At 42.0% G+C, this 21,856-nt stretch overlaps 1 protein-coding gene and 1 non-coding gene across 2 annotated transcripts in view; one reads left to right on the forward strand and one right to left on the reverse strand.

The window, feature by feature from the left end:
- Positions 1-5,968, forward strand: part of Adarb2 (adenosine deaminase RNA specific B2 (inactive)) — a 547,609-nt gene extending 541,641 nt beyond the window's left edge. Inside the window, exon 10 of the mRNA XM_085699197.2 lies at positions 107-5,968. Within this exon, the coding sequence (XP_085555323.2) occupies positions 107-283 (177 nt within the window). The 3' untranslated portion in view covers positions 284-5,968. The remainder of the gene's footprint in view (positions 1-106) is intronic.
- A 4,927-nt stretch (positions 5,969-10,895) lies between these two features.
- On the reverse strand, positions 10,896-11,026 carry LOC125417714 (small nucleolar RNA SNORA33). Its single transcript, XR_007237235.1, has one exon. It is a non-coding gene; the product is annotated as a small nucleolar RNA SNORA33 (small nucleolar RNA).
- Positions 11,027-21,856: the final 10,830 nt, after the last annotated feature.

Consider the following 21,856-nt stretch of genomic DNA (forward strand, 5'->3'; position numbering starts at 1 on the left):
AGCAAAGGAGACAGATGACAAGGGTTGGAACTAAGCTGGTATTTTGCTTGTGAAACTCGTCATGTTGCTATGACTGGTTGAACTCACTTCCTCCTTCTCTCCACAGCTAAGCACACGGATCCCCGGTCATGGAGACACACCGTCCATGTACTGTGAGGCCAAGCTGGGGGCTCACACCTACCAGTCAGTTAAACAGCAGCTCTTCAAGGCTTTTCAGAAAGCTGGGCTTGGCACCTGGGTGAGAAAGCCACCAGAGCAAGACCAGTTTCTACTAAGTCTCTAAGTCGCTAGACTCCTTTGCTGTTGGACCAGAGCAAAAGGCCTGGAGGGGATGCAGTTGTTTGGTGGTGTGGTGTGTCCATCGACTCTTGACATTGTTCTCCTTCAGTGTTCAGGAACACGCGTGTTTATGTCTGGATCGGAGACCAGATTTGAGTTTTGTTCATGCTGCTTCGCCCTGGGTTGTTAGTTCCAAGAACTCTGTCCACATAGCTAGAGGTAGAAGCACTATTGCATTAACCCTTCCTGGTGTCGAAAGGAAATAATCTCTTCAGGCAAGGGGAGCTCAGAGGCAAGAGTGAAAAGTAGTACTTATGTGTAGCCTCATGCTCCATCCTCCGTGCTCCCTTCCCCTTTCATGGGCCTCTCTAGTGGTGTGATCGAGTCTCCCCAGCACAAGTTTATATGATTTCCATACAAGCCACCGGTGAAAAGAAAAGCCATGGGCTCTCCAACTCCAAAGAACCCAACAGGAATGAACGCTGTATTGTTTTCATTATCCATTCAGGCCTTTCCACTGTCTTTCAAAAGTTCTTGAGATGGACACTGTTAAAGAGCAACTAAAGTAAATGAAAACCCTGTTTATGACATAAAGGGATAGTTACCTAAGACACAGAAGAGTCCTGATCTATGATCTAAGAAAGCTGATTTTCATATGCCCAGTGGTAGAATGTTTCAAACAAACCCAAGCCTATTCCTTGATCACAAAATTTTCATTGCTTTTCATAGATATGACAGCCATGGAAGTGAGAACTGCAGAATGGTTATAACTACGACCCAATAATCTCTGCATTAGGTAATAGTAATAAAACTGAGTCTTAGAGAAAGTTCTCAATTTTCAAATGAATTGTTAAAATAAAGAAAGCATACACACCCACATAAAACACTCAACAAAATCTAGGTTTGAGGAGCTACTCTATCATTTTAGATTTCTTAATCATCTTGCATGAATAAAATAATAATAATTTTAACAAGAATAGTTGTGATTTATCATAGCTGCCAAAATTAAAGAGACAGAATTATTCCACTTTTAGAATGTGCATCAAAGTTCATAGCTAGGCATAGATCTCTTTAATATTTAACCTATATCATTGTCCCTAAGAGGAGAAGACCCAGACAAAGGGAGGCATGTTGGCAACATATTTTTACTCAACCCATGTTCCTTGAATTAATTTTTCCACTTGGAGCCCATTTCTAACATTCATCAAGTTAGTTAACATGTGTGTAATCTTTTTTATTTAAAAATATCCCACCTTGTGGGCTATAGAGATGACTCAGCAGTGAAGAGCATTTGATGCTCCTAGAGAGGACTCTGGTTCAATTCCCAACACTCATATAGCAGCTTACATCCATAACTCCAGATTCAGTGGTTACAACACCCTCTTCTGGCCTCTGAGGGCTCCATGCACCCATGCAATACACTTATATACATGTGGGCAAACTATCATATATATAAAATAAAAATAAATAAACCCTTTTTAACCCCATCTGAACTGCATTATTAGTTTTTTGTTTTGTTTAAAAGGTATAGGAGGAACCACTTTTAGAACATGGAATTCCTGAGTAGAATTCCAGCTCATCAATCCTCAATAAAAATTCAACCATTACATCATGGTGTAATATTCTAATATATATTGCAGATATCATAAGAACAAGGTAAACATGAAATATATTAAATTGTCGCTATCTGATACAAAAAAAATAGTGGAAATACTAACTCCTTGGATTTAATATGAGACCACATTTATCACTACCATCCTTTGAGGAAAGAATACAAACACCATTGTAAAAGCATTTTCAAGATAAACTTTCAAAGAAATGCAAATGCAAGTATATGTACTGAGGAAAATGGAATCTTCACTCAGTGTAAAGGCTACAATCAAGAGCCAGCTTGTAGTGATCTCTGATAACTTGGTGTATAACTAGGAGGAAGCTCCAAAACCTTGAGAACTGAGATGTGGCTTATGTGTTGTCTTTCAACCATCAGGTACAGTTACTTCCTGGCTGAAATCTAAGACCTCCCTCTAATTACTTGTGTTTTGAGGGGTGGAATGGAGAATACACAGCACTTCATAACAGTGTGTTCCAAGCAGTGTTATCAGTTATAAAAAATGGCATTAACTGCAGAATCCTAAATATTTCCATCATGTGATGGAAAGAGGAAGAATAGGACAACTTGCAAGTAGTCCCAGGAAATACCACCACTTTGGCCTGTGCAAGAGACATGGGAAGCACTTGATTGCCCAACACTGAGCACCACATGTGCGTAAATTGCAGGTCTAGTGCTATGATTCATGGTGTCTAAAGTACTGGTTTCTCATAATCAATCCAAACTTTCCTAAAGGTGAATATCTCCTTGAAAATAAAGCCATCCATTGAATTTGTTCTACCCCTTAGCACTAACACAAAATTTTGCTTACTTATTCTAATTACGTGGGGTGGAGGGTTTGTGCATGTGTGTGCAGGAGGCTGCAGGAAGATGAAGGGAGTGTCAGAGTTGCTGAAGCTAGAATTACAGACAGTTTAGAGACACTTTATATGGGTGCTGGGAATCAAATTTGGGTCCTCTGGAAGATGCTCTTAACCACTGAGCCAACTTTCCAGCCCTGAGAATCACTTGTGGAGGCAACCGGCAATTCCTAGTGAGGATCACTAGGGATCCAGATATGCCTATAGCAAGAAGAGATATTTCTGATGGTGCAAATGGGATTTAACACTAGGACTTTTCAGAGAGATGTCGCAGAAAATGCTTTTGTTTAAGAGTTGACCATCTCGCAAGATCCTTGTCAGAGTGAGTGTCACATAGGAGGGAGATGAGAAGAAGGAAGTAGGGGTCCCTGAATCTGTTCAATGAAAACAGAGCAGCTGAAATTATCTAAAGTGAACCCTGCCACATGCTGAGAAGCAGAGGTCAGGAAAAGATAAGCTTCAAGAAATGGGAAAAATCAAAAAGACATTAAGGGGAAGAATAAAAGTCCTGTGACATTTACTATTTGGAGCAGACAGGTAGCAACATCAGGATTTCACACCGATCCACATTGGGACATATATGAGCTGCCCCTGACCTACAGAAACCCAACCTACTCCAGAAGTAGCTAGTCATGGAATCTGGTGTACATGAATAAACCCTGAAAGAGTGAATAGCAAAAGACCAAGAATTTTTCTCACTTTGGTATCCACAAAAGCATCCCAACCCTACTTTAGGCTACCCTGCATCTTAGTTACTGGGTTGGTGACATGGAAGCAGCTCAGAAACACCCCATCTGAAGTTTCTGTAAGAAAGAAACACACATAGGTCATATTTTTCTTTTAGTCATCCTGAAAACACACACAGTCAAACAAATCAAAAAGAATATGGGTAGAATATAAAGAGGACAGGCAGGTATCCTAATCACTTTGGCTGTTCCTTATCCATCTGATTTATCTCAAAACTAATATCTCTTTGATCATTGCACCCTTTGTTTGCAAATCTTCTGTCTTTTGTATTGATACCCTTTGAGTCTCACTCCTAAAATCCAAATAGAAGTCAACAGCATCTTTATCTACTTCCAAAACATGTGGCTTTCCTATTGGGAAGATAAGCAATTTAAGGTTTCCTGCCTGGTTCTCAGTCAAAAAGCCAATGTCTGTTCATTTGTGAGTCTTTCCACAGGACTGAATCTCATGCTAAAGTCCATGAGGACACAGAAACTGCACATCTGCCTCCAGCAAAAGATTTCACAACAATGTATAATATCAAGTTACTGAATTTAAGATTTCTTTGGATTTTGGTTTTTGCCCAGGAAAAGATTTGAAAGTCTCTGACAATCTCTTTTGATTTCTGTGATCCTCTTTGTACCTGTATATATCTATCATGTCACTGTTGATTTTGTGATGTCTTGTCTCTCACAGATGTCAGGCTAAGTTGCTTTTCTAAAAGATGCATAGCTCATATTTTTTCCCATATAATTTCCTTTTCACAGAATCGTTCTTACCAATAAATTTAAATGCTTTTTGTATAGTGTTTACCATATTTGATGAGCCATAAATAGTAAATACATAGTATATCAATTCCCAGAATAGAATAGTTACAGTATTTTGATGAAATCCTATTTTTAGATTATAAATTTCAAGATGAGTCTATAGTATCTTGTTTAAAAAATTTAAAAAGACAACTGAAATTTAAATAGAGTAGAGATTTTTTATTTAGGGAAACTTCTATGATCATTTTCAAGAGGCCGTTCTAAAAAGTGACCTAATTGGCCCAAAAAAAACAAATATCACTTTCTAATAGCAACCAAAGGAAATTTAGAAAATGTCTTTCTTTTTATGTACTACCAGTTGGCTGCTGTAATCACATTTTCCGGCCAAAGTCTCAGCATTCAGCAAAACCTATTTCTCCATCACTCTTATGGAATCTACAGCCTTGTATAGAACTAAGAAATCTACTAGGCTGAACATTTTGAAGAACAATCCCAGCTTTGGATTTTTGCAGAGTTCGTGAAGGAGTAGAGAAGTCAAAGTGCTGCCTCAGAAAAGGATATGCCGTCAAGAACCAACCCTTAGCTGGAGGTGGAGGGGGAGAAGCAATATAATGTTGTTAGGGATGATATGGGAGATTGTACAATGGGAACTAGTGCACTTCGGTGGAGGGCTAGGACAGGTTGGGCCCTGGGCGCTGTCCGAGGTACTGAGTCATAGTTAAACATGGAAACACAACTATTTCTGGGAACAATAGGGCTTTTGTCAGACTTCTTTGACAAAGTTTGAATCAGATAAATGATGGTGGAGAAACAAGGTAAAAGAAACAAGATGACATAGATGGAGGCCACTAGAGAGACATCATGGAGAGCAGAGCATTGTCCCATACACCTTCTCCAAACCCAAGTCTGGGAAAACCAAAAATGGAGTTGTTCATTCTCCCAGCAATTTTACGTCTTTAGATTCTTTTCTCACCCACCTCCCCACACCACATTCCTGTCACACTTCCCTCCTACTAAACTTCTGCTCTCTTTGTTCTGGTCTCTACCCGAGAGGAGTGAAGTAGCAGGCATATTGGTACTCACATTCAGGAAGCTCCCTAAGTGTTCATATGATAGCATGACTATGGGGGTTTACAATGATCATTCTTGATTCCCAGAGCATGTCCATGTCAGCTGACCTCCAACCACACAAAGAATCACAGATGGCCACATCTCAAGAAATTTAAACCAAACGATATCACCCGTGCAGGGAAGTGTACAGTCTCAAAGCCTGGAGAAAATATCACCTTATTTCCCAACTCATCATTTTCTAAATGGTTTGGAGAGATGATGCACCCTTTTCAAAATAAATACAAAATGATCTGAATTCTAGTGCCTCTTTCACATGGGCACCTGATTTCTATCACCTGGAAGTCTGTGAATCAATTTAATCAAATTTTTCCCAGAGGTGCCCAGCTAATTTTCAGCACTTTTTAAGTAAAATGAACTTAAAAAAAATAGTCACTCTTAGTGGAAGGTATGTACATAAAAAAGCATGATCGAATGGCAATATTGTATCAATGGATGTATATTTGTAATATTTGTAAAATAAAAATCCAAAACCTTACAATATGAATTTACATATGTTAATTTGCCTCTTCTGAGTTCTGTAAATTGCACTTTGGTGATACCTGATAAGTGAATGTTTCTCTTAAGTGAATAAAAATATCAAGTAAAGTTGTTCTTTTCCGGGTTGTCTGGCGTTTTTCATCAAGCTGTGTATTAGGGAGTCTCTGGAATACTGTGATGTCCAGGGCTCAGTAAAGCCTCAGGAGCATCCATCCTCTTCAAAGAAATGGAATATTTGCTCTAAAACCTTTTTCATGTAATAATAATTATGTTAGCTGTCAGAACATGCCAGAGTAACAATTACTAGCCCAGATGCTGCCCTTTTAGAGTTGATGTAATCAAACTAGTTAAATTATCATGGAAGGAGGGATGAAAACACTTGTCTTCGAGTCTTGAGTCAGTGATTTGTTTTACCTGGGGGAAGTGGAATGAGTGCCTTCATGCATGACTTTGAACCTCAGTTTTCTCATGATTGAGTGTTGGGAACAAGACATATCTACAGTTTCACAGGATTTCCCAGGGAAATCAAAGAAGTCCGTGTTACAATGAATAGGCAACACATTGTAAAGACTCAATATGTTTGCAGTTCTCCACCCAGATTTTCCACAGCATATGAAATATAGCAATGGCTGACAATTGTACTGTCAAACATTGATCCTAGTAAATACCAGGGCATAAGATAAGCCTAAAACTTCACTTGAGGATGTTTATAGCCTCAACTCTATCCAACTCTGCATGGACTAGACATTCTGAAGTTCAATCCATCTCAATAGCACATTTTGCTTCTTTCCAGAGACATAAGCTTGGAGCCAAATATGTTCAGGAAGGGACATTTGCTATTGAAAAGAGCTTTGATTTTTCTCCCATTTACCTAGGAATAGACAAAAGTTTAAAAACATTCTGAACAGAGGTCTCCTGTACGATCATTTGAAAGACTGAGTAATCTTTTGTTTCATCTGTATCTTAGAATGTGTCTGAAATTCTACTACACACACACAAGCCCTTTAATCCGAAGTAAGGATTTCTTCCATTTTCTTCAGTCTGCTTTATATTATCAAGAGTAACGCTTAGATAAGAGCACATGATATCCTAGAGAAAGGCAGAAGTGGAGTCTGAAACAGATTATGAGAAGACTGACTTCCTCCATTCTCAACTTAGAAACAGTATTCTAAAGAGTTTCTCATGGTGTGTGTGTGTGTGTGTGTGTGTAGTGAATGTAGACATATTCAAATGGATATGTGCACAAAAGCACTCAGATGGACATGCACGTGTAGGCCACAGGTTGATGTTGGATGCCTTCCTTGATCAAGAATCATTTTTTTTATTAAGGCAGGGTTCCTTGCCGAATCTGAAACTGACCAATTTGGCTAGTCTAAGTAGCAAGCTTGCCACAGAGGTCCCTTGCTTCACCTCCTGAGGGCTGGAATTACAAGTGGGCCAGCACATCCACCTGGCTTTTATGTGGATGTTGTAGATCCAAACTCCAGTCCTCATACCTGCACAGCCAGCACTTTATTCACGGGACAATTCCACAGCCCTGAGCTTCTCATTTCTTAGGTCTGATAGTTGGTTATCCCTAGTGGAAGGAATAATAAGAAGGTAGGATTTCTAGTAGGAAATAAAGGATACCACCTGAGGGCTAGGGATATAGTTCAGTGGTACAGTTCTTGACTGGCATGTATAAGACTTTAGGTTTAATGTCATATATATATATATATATATATATATATATATATATATATATATATATATATATGTCTGTGCTGGAGAAATGGATCAGTAGTTAAGATCAGAGAACCAAGGTTCAATTTCCAGCACTCCTGTGGCAGGTCATGACCATCTGTAGTTCTATTTTCAGGGAACCTGATGCCCTCTGCACTAAGGGTACAGGGCATGCATGTGATGCATAGCCATATGTGTGGGCAAAACCCCGTTCTCATATAACAAAACAGACGATAAAATAAAAAACAATAAACACCGGTATTTTTAAAGGTAAGCATGATGGTTCACACCTGTCATCCGACACTAAAGTAGCAGAGGCAAGAGAATTGTACATTTTAGGACAGCCTGGGCTACATAGTGGCAGCCTGTCTCAAAGAACAAACAAAAGAAGGATGTTTGAAAGTGTGACTAAGTTCTCAAGAGCATCTGAAGCTACCCTATTGGCATTACCCAACCTCGAGAACGTGAGCATTGACTGGTGACAGGAACTGTTTCTCAACTGCAGCAGAGACTGGTCTCTGAACTAATTTATGTTAACTCCCAGAATGACTTGCTGTCCTGCTACCCATCGCTTAATATTGCTCACAGGAGAACCCTGTTATGAGGTTGGGGGCGGGGATCTATCATGCTTGGAAATGAGTGATCAGAGTCTTGGTAGCCTCTTTAAATGTTTTACATAAATGCCCAAAGCATTCCTCCAGCCAGTCAGGCCTCTGCCTGCTCTAGCCTAGAGCAGATTATCTTTCTTGTGGCATTTTTCTTTCTTGTTGAGATTTTTTTTTGAAGCATGGAACTTGAAGTTTATGATATATTGTCTTAGTAAAAGGTTTCAGCTAAGTGTCTGTTCCCAAGGAAAGGAACTAAAATCTACTGCTACTCTTAAAATGCGATCAGTGCACATGAAGGTTGAAGGACAAAATGACCACAGCAGAGGATGTTAAGCCCTGTGATTGATCACACCCTTGTCTACTTTGGAGCTATTAAATCAAGTTCCCATAGTCAAGCTTAGCATGATGACAGAAATACACTTTTTCCAGTGAGGTACAGAGAGTCACCATCCTTTATGAAAAAGACAAGCTAAAGATGAAGTAAGAAAAGGTGAGGATGCAACTTGCTTTGCAGCATCGTTGCCTAGTTTGATGAAGCTCTAGGTTAGACCCCAGTACCACAGACACCGGTCTACTGGTGCAAGTCTGTGATCTCAGCACTTAGGAGGTAGAGTCATGAGGAGGATCAGAAGTGCAATGCCACCCTTGACTGTATATTGAACTTGAGACCAGCCTTGGCCAGCGACCTTGCCTCAACAAGAAAGAAGATGAAGTATAAATAGAGCCAAATATGACAGTGATAATGATGGCCAAGTACTGATATACGCCAAGGCAGTCATACTCAGCTCCCTACTCTTTCAGTAAAAATTGCTCGACTAAACCTAAAATTGAATTCAGAAGGAACTTCAGTGGCATGCCTGCATGTGAACATGTTTGTATGTGTATATGCATGTATGTGCATGCATATGGAAGTCAGAAATCAACCTTGGGTGTTATTATCAGTAATTGAATACTCTGTTTTTGAGGTAGGGTATCTCTAATCTGAAACTCTCTAAGAAAGCTAGCCTGACTGGCCAGTGACCCCAGTGATCCATGTGTGTGTGTGTCTCTCCCCAGTGCTAGGACTACAAGTGTATGCTAACAATGCCTGGCTTTTGTTTGTATGTAGTGCCAGGGACTGAACGCAGGTCGTCATGCTCACAAAACAAGCAATATACTGGCTGGCTACCCCAGGCTATAACATTGGTGTTTTTAAACACAGCCCCCTTACTTGTTCAGAGCTCAGGTTGGTTATAGAATTTTGACAAATGTCTGGCCCTCGTTATTACAAATCAAACTTCACAAACTCTTCAACAAGTGATGGGTTTCTTCTGTGAGGAAGTGGGCTCTGGGGAAAGAACGGAAATCTGATGTCTTTCAGAACATGTCAAATGGATTTCTAGTCATGCCAGTCGGTTCTGTGACTCTCTCAAGTGGCATTGCTCTTCCAGGGGATGCACCTGCGTTTGGCAGGTAGCTCAGGTGAGTGACTTGCCTTTATCGACAGCAATACTTAAAGACATCATAATATTTTAATGACAAGAGCCTTTTAGTCCTCAAGAGGTGGCAAGTATTAGACAAGAGAAGAGGGACTTTAACTCACAGAAAGTAATAAGTTGTCCTATAGAATAAAAAGGTGATGCAATTTTTCAAGTCTAAGAGGAAAAAAAACATGTCATGAAAATGATTGAAGAGGAATAGCATTCAGAGAAAGAGCACTTGCCGAGCACGCATAAGGAAAATGGCCAATTATGTGAAATTAATTCATAAAGAGAAGAGTGCAAAGACTTAGAACAATTATTTATAACCAAGAGAATGTGTGCATTAGTAAAGATGTCGTTAGACATTTTGACATAGTGAAGTAAGGCCAGAATACAAGATCATGGAGACAGTAAATATAGGTAGTTCATTAAGAGATGTCACTGGAGGGACTGGAGAGATGACTTAGAAGTTAATAGTACTGACAGCTCTTCCAGAGGTTCTGAGTTCAAATTCCACTACCCACATGGTGGCTTGCAATCATCTGTAATGAGATCTGGTGCCCTCTTCTGGCCTACAGGTGTACATGTAGGTCAAACACTGTATGTGTAATAAATAAATAAACAAATGAAGGGGGGAGAGAGAGAGAGAACACTGGAACAAGAGCAAGCAGTGTAGCAGAACAGAGGAGGAGGCTGGTCACAGGGAAGAGTGTTCAACACAGAAAGTGTGCTTAGTGTCAAGTGGAGAGTACTCAGAATAAAGCCGAGAGAATCTTCCAGAGACAATCGGGACCATCCAGGGACCAGAACAGGCAGGAGAAACCTCCAGACCTGGTCTCTGGTGTAACCTTGTTCCCATGGCTGCCCTGGACCCATCCCATCTTAAGAACAAGTCAGATGTCATTTGAAAGTCTTGTAAAAGGGTCTTGGCCAGTATGGAAATCCTACCCAGACCCTGATTTGAGTTCTCATGCATCCTTAGTGCTTCATATGCAGTTTGTGTCTAATAACCATGTGTAAAAGAGGGAATGAATATGCACTTCTGTTGATGAAGAGGGGCACAAGGAGGTGGGCAGCACAGAAAAAAAGAACTTGAGCAAAACCAGGAGAATCTTTTCAGACACTCAGCACAAATGAAGGCATTACTACCTAGTCAATTTAGCTTTTCATTTTTAAATTAGATGCAAATTATTTATTCAATATTAAGGTTTTTTTACTACAATTATTTCAGTCGTAAGTGCTTCCTAGCATTATAATGCTGTAGCCATTTTCAGGGATCTTAAAAACTTCAGCTGTCCTTAAGGCTCGTAACATGGCATCACTATTGCCTGCCTTTTCTAAGTTTCTGCAGAAGCACATTGAGATAAGCAGATTTACTGACTGGCTCTGTTTTAACTTTTCTAAGTTGGAAAGCACTCCAAAACTCAGCACTAAGTCTAAAAAGGTTTCCCTCATCTTTTCCTTTGAAACCATGACCTCAAACTGGAAATGCTCAGGAATGCACTCCTACCAAGCATACTCAATAATGTGCCAGACCCTAATACACACACATACACACACACACACACAAACACACACACACACACACACACACTTCCAAATGAAATCCCCTCCCCATGCTTCCTTTGTTTGGGAAAGTCATTGTTTGGACATAACTCCCATGCTCTCCTTACCTACTGCCGGTAATAAATCTTTCTCCTCTTTGGTACTTCCTAAATGAACCTACTTTGGTTTCTGCACCCACCACCGTATAGGCTTACTGTATTTGGTTCCGTTGTCTCCCCCACCTTCAGGGGAGTCAACAACCCAAGACTGACCCAGAAGGCAACAGCTTGCCCCTCTTGCCTGTGAGGAGTATATTTCTGGTTTTCAATCTCCCCATGGGATCAAACTAAGCTCAGTTTATCCCTGCACTCCTCTTGCCGCCTTTGCTCTGAGCACACGTTCTCTACACGTCTGCTTTCTCAGGCTCTGCTTTCAGAATAAGTCAGGTGGGTAATGCCCCCATGGAGAAATGTGTTCAGAAGCTCTACCCTTTATGAGGAATCCTTCACTGGCATTGAAAAGGAAAGACTTCTTCTTGTTCTTGAAATTCTTTATCTTGTTTCTCAGTATAGCAAGAGTCATGGGTTGATCACCTTTGTTGAGACTTGGGTATATCTAAACATGTCTGGCCAGTTATAGAGTCTCTGAGAATCTGTTGTCAGAAGACACCCAAGAGATTTCTTGGCCAATACTTAAGCTAAACTCTACTTAGGTCTACAGAGTGAAATGAGTGCACATCCAGCATGAAGCTAGCCCCTCAGTGTCTGCCCTATGCCCTCATCATTGGGAAGTCATAGGCCAGGTGAAGAAAGCAGAAAGGAAAGAGCCGCAACTGCTTTTTCCACTTAAAACAAGTCTGCATCGCATTGGGCTAAAAGGCAATGAAGCTTTATGCCCATGTGACTAAATACAGAATGGAAGAAAGAGACATCTGCACTCCTACACGAAATCAGGATATTTGCAACCCTGAAACCCATCTCTAGGGAACCTCCAAATGACAGGAATGTGCCCTCCCCACCATGCTAATATGGCTCCTAATTTCTCAAGCAGGAAACCTGGAACATTTCTGCAAATATTTATCTGGCATAATAAGAAGAATCATGCCACCCCACCTTGGAATATGAAGGTTTGGGAGTTGCACTTCCCAAATTAGCATGTGTGGTAGGAGTCTAGACACGATACTCATCATTGGTAGACTGTTGTAACCTACTGCAGCGCGCCCTCTGCCTTTCCCAGGCCCCTTGTTTCTGTCCCTTCCTGCCCTCACAGGTCCTGAGCTCTGCATTCTTTCTGGCTGGAGCTTCTCTTTGAAAGAAATCAGTCTAGTCCCTTACTGCATAAATTTAACCCAGCTATTAAGCCTCTTTGCATAAATATCAAAGACTGGTGTCTTGAAATTTTCTGTTCCCTAGGAAGAACGATTTGCATTTCAAAAGAAGCTGTACTACCCTGAAAGATCACTTGGGAAGACAGGAGCTACTTTACGGATGACATAGTCCATCGTCAAGCCCGGATCATGTCCATCCATCCGTCAAAAAAAAGTGAGACACGTCTGCAGACTGAGGTCCAGTTTGCAGCTTTAGCCTTCAGTGGGTTTTGTTCAGAATTGGGCTGTAACTTTTTCTGTTCCTTTTCTTGGCCCGTGCTAGATGTTTGTATGAGTGATTTTCTTACAATGAGCAGAAGCTGGTTTCAAAAGCCCTCTACACTTTCAGCAAGCCTGCTTACTCTCTGCAGCTCCAAGACTTCACCTTTTAGTAGAATAATAATACCTGCATCAAAGGACCATTATGGAGAGGGAATGAGAGGAGGTTCTAAGACAAAGAAGGCAATAAATAAATAATAGTAATGATGTGGTTAGAGTCAAGGCAGAGGTTTTCCCCACTCCCTATCTTCCTCAACGTCCCCCTTTTCCCATCATTACTGTACTCACTTGGTCATTGGTAGGGATGACTCAAGGTAATCATTGTAGCCCTTATCTCTCCCAAACTCTTTGATAAGTAAATATTTATTGAGACTCGCTGTGAATAAATCACAAGACTAAGCCCTTGGGAATAGTAAAAAGTCTAGTACTATCCTGGTTTGCTTCAACTGTTAACATGACCTAGAATTATCTGGGGAAAGAATCTCAGTTGATGAATTGCCTAGATCATATTATCCTGTGGACACGTCTGAAGTAAATTGTCTTGATAGTTAGTTACCTGGTAGATGGAAGAGTTCCCAAACCATTTTTGGAGCACCATTCCCTAAGCAAGTAGCCCTGAAGTGTATAAAAATACAAATTGTAGGGGCCAAAGAAATAGCTCATCAGTTAAAAGTGTTAGCTGATCTCCTAGAGGACCTGAGCTCAATTTCCCAGCACCTATGCGGCAGCTCATAACCATCTATAACCAAAACACAGGATATGATGCCCTCTTATGCCTCTACAGGCTTCAGACACAGGCAAGATGCACAGACATATATGAAAGCGAAACACTCATATACAAACAATATTCTTTTAATTTTTAAAAGAAAAGAAACAAATCAAAGAATTTGCTAGCCTGCCTGCTTGCTAGTAAGAATACATCCTCCATGATTCCTGCCATACTTTTTTTAACTGTAGAGTGAGTTCCTTGGTCAGAAGCAATGCTGTGTGAAATGGCAAACAGACCTATCTTCAAGTTCCTGCCATGACGGCTCTTATTGTTGGGCCTGAAATTGAAAGCCAAATAAACATTTTCCTTCCTCATATTGCGTTCTGCAGAATATTTTATCACAGCAACAAAAATGAAGCTAAAGCAGGTACTTCTTGATATCGGCATCAAGAAGTTGACAGATCTTTTGATTAAGTAGAACTTGAAAGTATAAATAAATAGGGAATACAGCATAGAAGTCATATGAAAAATCATAATAGCTCAATGATAATGTGGGATGTGTAGCAAATGAGAATGAAAGGGAAGCATCGGAGCACTTGGAGAAAGAGCAGATTGGAACAGTGAATGACAGGTAGCATCTGAGAAAATGAGGAGATAAAGGTACCGGGAGAAGCGCGGAGTCAGAGGCACAGAACAGATAGCAGGGGAGAATGAATGGAAGGAAGCGGGCAGCAGCGACTTTTATCTTTAATTAGCAAACAAAGTAATAGGCTTCATTCATTATTGCAAGAAAGCACCGAGAAGTGCAGCCCCAACACGGCTACATAAAGTGTAGGCAATCAAAACCCAGTCTTGGCATAGTGAGTTGTCACTGTGAATGAGAGTTCTCAGAGCAAGGCTGTGCCTTCCACCAAACCTTCCACAAGCCTTAGCTGACTAGAACCTCGGCAGTCGTGGAGACGTGGAAACCTTGAACCTTCAGAACTGAATTACAATTTACCTTGGTCCCTGGCTATAAAACCCCACTTCCTCCAAAATGGCCCCACATCCTAAAGGTTCTTTACCCTCCTCAAAACAGCACTAGCAGCTAGGGACCAATTGCTCAAACACACAAGCCTATGGGAGGCATTTCACACTCAAACCTCAACACCCTCTGACTGAGAAATGATGGTAGGTTTAGACCTGTGTATCGGTAGAGCTCAGGTCATATAGGCTGAGCACTTCCTTTTGAATCTTCTGGAAAATTCCATCTGTCAGGGTCCCCCTACTCAGGCATCATACTGTGGACACCCAAGTTTATTATAGTGTCACCCCATCCCACTAGACTCTACAACTTCCAACATCCTACACTGGTCAATGGAGAGATGTCTGTTCTTTCATGTTATTTTATTAAAATAAAACATACTTTTCAAAACTTATATACAGAATACCTAATAGTGTGATGATATATTCTCTGTACAAATTTGCCTGAATATCAGAGGGTAGAGCTAGCCACTAGCTAACCATAAAGGTCTGGAGGTCTGTACAGACAGACAGGAAGTGATATGTCTCGATGGTGTAGGAAATCCTTCTGTATATGTGCTGCTTTTATTGGCTAATGAATAAAGAAGCTGCTTTCGGCCATTGGCTTAACAGAATATAGCCAGGCTGGAAGAGGTGTATAGAGAGAGAGAGTAGGTGGAGTCAGAGAGATGCCATGAAGCCACCAGAGGGGAAAGATGCCAGCTGTCAGCTGGAACCTTGCTAGTAGGCCACAACCCTCATGGTAAAATATAAAATAATAGAAATTGGTTAACCAAAGATATAAGAGCTAGCTAGCAATACACTTAAGTGATTGGTCAAGCAGTGATTTAAATAATATAGCTTTTGTGTGATTATTTTCGGGAATCTGTGCAGCTGGGAAATGAACAAGCAGCCCCCAGTAACAGCTGGACAGAGAAAGGGCATGATAAGACAGGAGGAGACAGGGACTCAATCTCTTCTCAGCTGGGAAGTTGAGTAGGTAAAGTGGCTGTGGGTTTGCTCAACATTTCCCCTATATCTGACTCTGGGATTTTTTGTTATTAAAATGATATGAGAATTCATACTACATAATACTTTAGGGTCAATTAATTTTTTACTTAAAACATATATATGAAATTATGATGGTACCTACCACACATTGGAAATAATTCTTGGGATGGATGTTCTACTGACGACATCAGTTCTGAAATGTGTGCACATGCAGACTCCTCCCCACAAAATTTGAGCCTTCGTGTATGAGTTCATTTCTTGTTGCTGTGATAAACACCATAACCAAAACCAAGTTGGAGAGGAAAGGGTTCATTTTAGCTTACAGTTTCTGGTCCATCTTGAAAGGAAGCTAGGGCAGGAACTCAAGGCCGGAAACTGGAGGCAGGGACTAAAGCAGAAGCTATGGAGGAATGCTGCTTACTGGGCTACTCCCTGTGGCTTGCTCAGTTTGCTTTCTTATACTGCCCTAAAGTAGCACCACCTAGAATGGGCTGGGCCTCCCACATAAGCTATTAACCTAGATAAATGTCCACAGGCTTACCAGACCAATCTGATGGGGCTAGTTTCTCGTTTAAGATTCCCTCTTAGCCGGGCGGTGGTGGCGCACGCCTTTAATCCCAGCACTCGGGAGGCAGAGGCAGGTGAATCTCTGTGAGCTCGAGGCCAGCCTGGTCTACAAGAGTGAGTTCCAGGACAGGCTCCAAAGCCACAGAGAAACCCTGTCTCAAAAAACCAGAGAGAGAGAAAGAGAGAGAGAGAGAGAGAGAGAGAGAGAGAGAGAGAGAGAGAGAGATTCCCTATTCCTAGACTATGTCTAAGTTTGTGTCAAGTTGACAAAAAAAAAAACAAGCAGGACACTTGGGAAATTAATCAGCCTGTACTTTGACTCCTTCTCAATCAAATGAATCAATTAACACAGAGATGGATGGGTAAAGTGCTCCCTTCTGTACTCAGCCACAAAATAAAGGTCAACATGCATTAACAAAGTCAGGTGAGTTGACCTCAGGAATTTCTTTTGGTGTGCTACAGGCTAAATTGCATCTGGGCATGCTCTTCTATGCGACTTCATCTTGGTATGGTGACCACTGCAGCACAGCCAGGATGACTCTGGCAATACTTCCAAATCTGCATGGCATGCCCTGAAAAAGGAAAAATTAACGGAGACTCATAAGGATGTTTGTACTAAGAGCTGCTGGAGACAGAATTGTCTCCATTATGACCCCAGGGTAATAGGATTGCTTGGTCTTCCTGCCCTCCGCCAGGGACCATAGCTCCATGTCCCCTGCACCACCCACAGAACTGCTCCCTGTCCCTCTGGTGGGACATACAAAATCACCACGCACCACTCCACAGCTGACTTCACACTGAGTCATTTTTCAAAATAAAGCAAAGTGTCAGGCAGGTTTCTGAAATTCTCTCACAGGCCTGGCAAGCAATGGCTCCAGGGGCTCCCGAAGGTGTGGGGAGGAAGCCAGAACAGGAGATGTGGACGGCAGAGCCAGGACACGCTGAAGGTTGAAATTAATCACCAGATGGCCCCAGAAGCTCATTTTCCACCGCCACCAACAGGAGTGGAATTTCTCATGCAATCTCAGGAAGCAAAAACAAATGAGTACTTGAAGTAGCTTGAGGGTTTCACAGACCAGAATTAAGCACCTTCGATACCCAAGGTCCTGGGCTTGTTGCTGGGAGGTAGAGATGGATGAACAAGGCTGCCTTTGAGTAGCACAATATTCTGCTGCCGAAGAAGAGTAGATAGGTTTTTATGTTTTTTTACCAAAGACTGAAGCTCTGAGGAAGAGCCCCTTCTGTCCTGATCTGCAGTACCCTGGCCCCTATGGTAGGTAAATGCTTCTTTATATGTGACACAGGAAAGGGCATTTTCACAGCCTATCGCTAGAATGCAGCAGGTAAATCTGCACCCTAGAGGGCTAGGTTGATACAGATTTTAAAAAAAAAGTCACTAGTGCTTTATAAAACCCTGAGTTTTCTAGAACAATCCAGAACAAGAAAACCATTGTAATCATTAATGCTAGGAGTGCTGGTACAAATTGGTACCAGATCTGGGGAAGCAGAAATAGGAGGGTACCTAGTCTCGCTGACCAACCAGTCTAGCTTCATCCATGAGCTCCAGGCCAATAAGAAATCCTATCTCTAAAGGGGTGGATGTTTACCTGTTGCATGTGCAGCTCGAGGGCATCCAATACCTTCTTCTGGCTTCCAAGGGCCCCCGAACTCACATGTACACACTCACACACATTTACACACATATGCAGGACTAAATATAAAAAAATAAAAGATCCTATCTAACACTGGACACATGTTTCTTTAATGATAAAAGATGAGTTTTAATATTGAGGAAAAACAAGAGGACAGGGAAGAGATAACCTTAGCCACTGGGAACCAAGAAAGAACAACGAACTCAGAGTTTCTTGGTGTAGGAGGGTCTTCTTTCTGTGTGTTGCTTTCACTGGTTAAATAAAGAGACTGCCTTGGCCTTTTGATAGGGCAGCAGCTTAGATAGGCGGAGTAGATAGAACAGAATGCTGAGAGAAAAGAGGCAGGGACAGAGAGCTTCCTGCCATGAAGCTGCCAGGTCAGACATGTTGAATCTTTCCCCGTAAGTCACGAGCTTGTGGTGACATACAGATTATTAGAAATGGGTTGAATCAAGATGTGAGAGTTAACCAATAAGAGGCTAGCACTAATGGGCCAGGCAGTGTTTAAATGAATACAATTTGTGGGTTGTTATTTCGGGATATAAGCAAGCCAGGCGGCTAGGAGCCAGGCGGCCAAGAGCTGGGCAGCGGGAAGTGGCCGCTCCTTTTACAGTTTCTCTCCTTGGGTTTCTAACTAGTCCCCGGTGTGGCCTGTTGCTTTTATCTCAGGAGAAGAGAGCTGTGTGGCTCCTCTTCCCACCTCCGCATAGGTGTGATTCCCTCCACTGCACTGGAAACTCCTGCTAGCTCGCTTTCCCACTGCTCTACCAAAGCAGCTTAAGGAGAAAAGGGTTCATTTTGCCGTGCAGTCTTGAGGTACAGCCTATGACGACAGGGAAGATGCTAAGTCAGAAGCACGATGCAGCTAGATGCAGCTGGATGCCCCTGGTGGCAGACTATCTGTAGTCAGGATCCTAGCCCATGGGATAGCACTGCCCACATTCAGCGCAGGCTTCCCCTCCTCAGTCAAATCTTTCTGGAAATACCTTCGCAGACACACCCGGAGGTGTGCCTCCTAGAAGATTCTAAACCTAGTGGAGTTGCAGTGACGTTGGCCCTCACAGATCCCAAAGCCTTTAGTTCCTCTGCACACTCCTCTCTGGCCTACCAGCTGAGCTTAGATTTAAATAAATATTTTTCTTCATCACCTCCATCTCATTTCACTCCTAAACTTCCACAGACACAGACCATGCAATCCTAAGAGCCTGCCGTAAAATGCACGCTCCCTTCTCAGAGTATAGCTTTAGCTAGGTCTTAAAACAAAGACTCTGTTTCAGGAGAAGGGCTAATTTGACAGAGTCTCAGTGTATCCCAGACTTCCCCGGAACTTGCAATCCTTCTTCCTCCACCTCCACAGGCCTGGGATTGCAGAGATGTATCATCTAACCCAGCTGAAGACCTTAAAAACTTAAAAGCCCCATTTCCAGTGTTTGCTAGTTAGTGTGGTGTAAACACAGATGACCCAGAGATGGAGGGCTTGCACGCTGAGGCTCCGGGTCCTTCTTGTCTATCTTCCACTAAAGTACACCCACTGTAGCAGCCTTGTGAAAATGCAGCTCTACTTACAAGGTTCCCTGTGGGATGTGTCCACGCTACTCACCCTTGAAAGAAAAGGAAGAAGGGGGGGAGGGGGAGTCAACAAGACGACACTCTCTCTGGGTCTCCGCATATGGCTTAGGAGTTGCTCACTTAGATGTGTGTATTGACAGATAACAGAAGGAGAATTTTTTTTCTCTCCAGAAGGCATCCCATATGGATCCTCAGGAAATGGCGCTTTTCCCCTTGCAGTCAGAGAGTGCACATGCACACATGCATAAGTTAGCACACACATGCTTTGTTCAACTCCCCCAAGCCAGCTACAGAGAGAACGTCTTCTCTCCACTACCCTCCTTAGAACAGATATTGGTTACACGTCACAGACTAAAAATAATCTTCTATTTATTAAGGGAAGTCATCGGATGCAATAGCAGGAGTGCCTGCCAGGGCTCACAAACAAAAACCATGCCACTGTTTTGATGAATTTGTTCTATGCTTCTAAACACAATGTGAAAAAAAGTTAATGAATGAGGCCCAGGTAAGCCTGAGGGGTTTCTCTAAATCAGTGCATCAAAAGTCACAGCACATTCCCAACAGTTTTAAGAGAGGTTGTTGATGGGCATATTTCAAAGCAAACAACACTGCTGCTCTGACAAGCCAATTATATTACCTTACAGTGCCTACAGGCACATAAATTATACACTAACATATTTTAGTCTACTCCTAAGAAAGCGGCGATTCTCTGGCAGTCTTGACAGTGTGCCTGCCCCCTAGTGGGATCTCAGGGAAATGCTGTATGTTCTAACTGCACCATTGCCTAGGGAGCTTACGGAGACCCAAACCCATGAATTCAGAACCTCAGAGCAGAGATTTGCACACAGAGGTGGTCTCAAGGGCGAACCCGACCTCAGAGTCGTGCTTGTGTGTGTGTGTGTGTGGGTGTGTGGGTGGGTGTGTAGTTGTAGGGCCCTTTTTAAATTAAATTTAAAATTAAATAAATTTAAAAATCTTTTAAAATTATATTATTGTTTTGTGTCTATAAGTGGCTGTATGTATGAGTGTGCACCATAGACTGGCTCGGTGCTCTCAGAGGTCAGAAAAGAGTGTTGGGTTCTCTGAAACTGGAGTTATGGGTGGTTGTGAGTCATCGTGTGTGTGTGTTAGGAGCCAAACCTTGGTGCTCCAAAAGAACACCAAGTGTTCTTAATTGCAGAGCCAAACAACAAGAATCGTAGGCTTTCATACCAACTGATGTTAGCCAGAATCAAGAAGAGATAAAGGGAGTTCTCTGTCTTTCACGTTCCTCATTGTGGGTTCTATCAGACAATCTCCAAAAGTAGTAGACAATTCCAAATCTTACAAAGTGGCCCAAACAAATCCATTGAGGGCTTTCCTCCTTCCATACCCAGCCCCTGCTCTCTTGCCTGTTATTAGAAGAAAAAGTCCTCTGAAGAACCCAGCAACGTGGGTGAAACATTAGAAACTTTGTTAGAGGCTGGGGAGGCGGTTCAATTGGTAAAGTGCTTTCTGTGTAAGTATAGGGACCCGAAGGCAGTGTCCAGAAGCCACATTTTAAACAAACAAATGTCTCTGCTGGAGGGATAGCACAGTGGTTAAGAGCACTGATTGCTCTTCCAGAGGTCCTGAGTTCAATTCCCAGCTATAGTGGGATCTGATGCCCTCTCTTCTGGCATAAAATCATACATCCAGATAGAGCACTCATATACATAAAATAAATAAGTAAAACAAAGAAAAAGGTCAAATATAAACATGAATTGGGTTTGTTTGTGTTTTTCTTCCTCATTTTAATGGGAAGGGTGAGGGTAGACTTGGGGGAAGGAAGGGAGTGTAATCGGGGTGCATGATGTGAAATTCCCAAATAACCAATAACAATATTGTGTTGGGAAAAAAAAGCCAAGTGTAATGGAACACACTTAGAATCCTAGTGTTGGAGAGGCAGACAGATCCCTGGGGCTCACTGGCCAGTCAGCCTAGCCTACTTGTCAAGCTCTCAGCTGGTGAGAGACCTTGTCTCAAAAGTAAGGTGGATAGTACCTGAGGAGAGACACACAGCGCTGATTTTTGGCCTCCACACACATGTACGCATCAAGTATGCACACTCGGACACACACACACACACAGAGAGAGAGACGGAGGAGCGGAGACTTTTTTTTAAAAGGTTGTGAGAACAAAGTGTAATCCGATTCCCACTTCCACTGGAAGTCTTCAACTACGGACCAAAGCCAAGATTCCTCTGTATACCTGGCATGCATGCATATTCACAAAACAGAGCAATTTCCCATTTCCCAAACAAGTAGGAAGAAAGCAAATAATCCAAAATAGTGTGCCTTCTGTGATCCTGTTTGGCTGAGTTTGACCTACATTTTACGGAGGTTGACCTTGAATGCCAGGAAGACTTCTGAAAAACCTAAGGTTCTGCTCTTTCTCACTTTGTCTCTTCTTTTCCAGAAAATAGAAATTGCTTTGGGATAAGAACGAAGTCACTTACCACTCTCCCAATGGCAATATTTTATAGTAATTATTCACATG

The sequence above is a fragment of the Myodes glareolus genome, chromosome 14 (assembly GCF_982192425.1).
Source record: "Myodes glareolus chromosome 14, mMyoGla1.1, whole genome shotgun sequence".
Taxonomy (NCBI): domain Eukaryota; kingdom Metazoa; phylum Chordata; class Mammalia; order Rodentia; family Cricetidae; genus Myodes; species Myodes glareolus.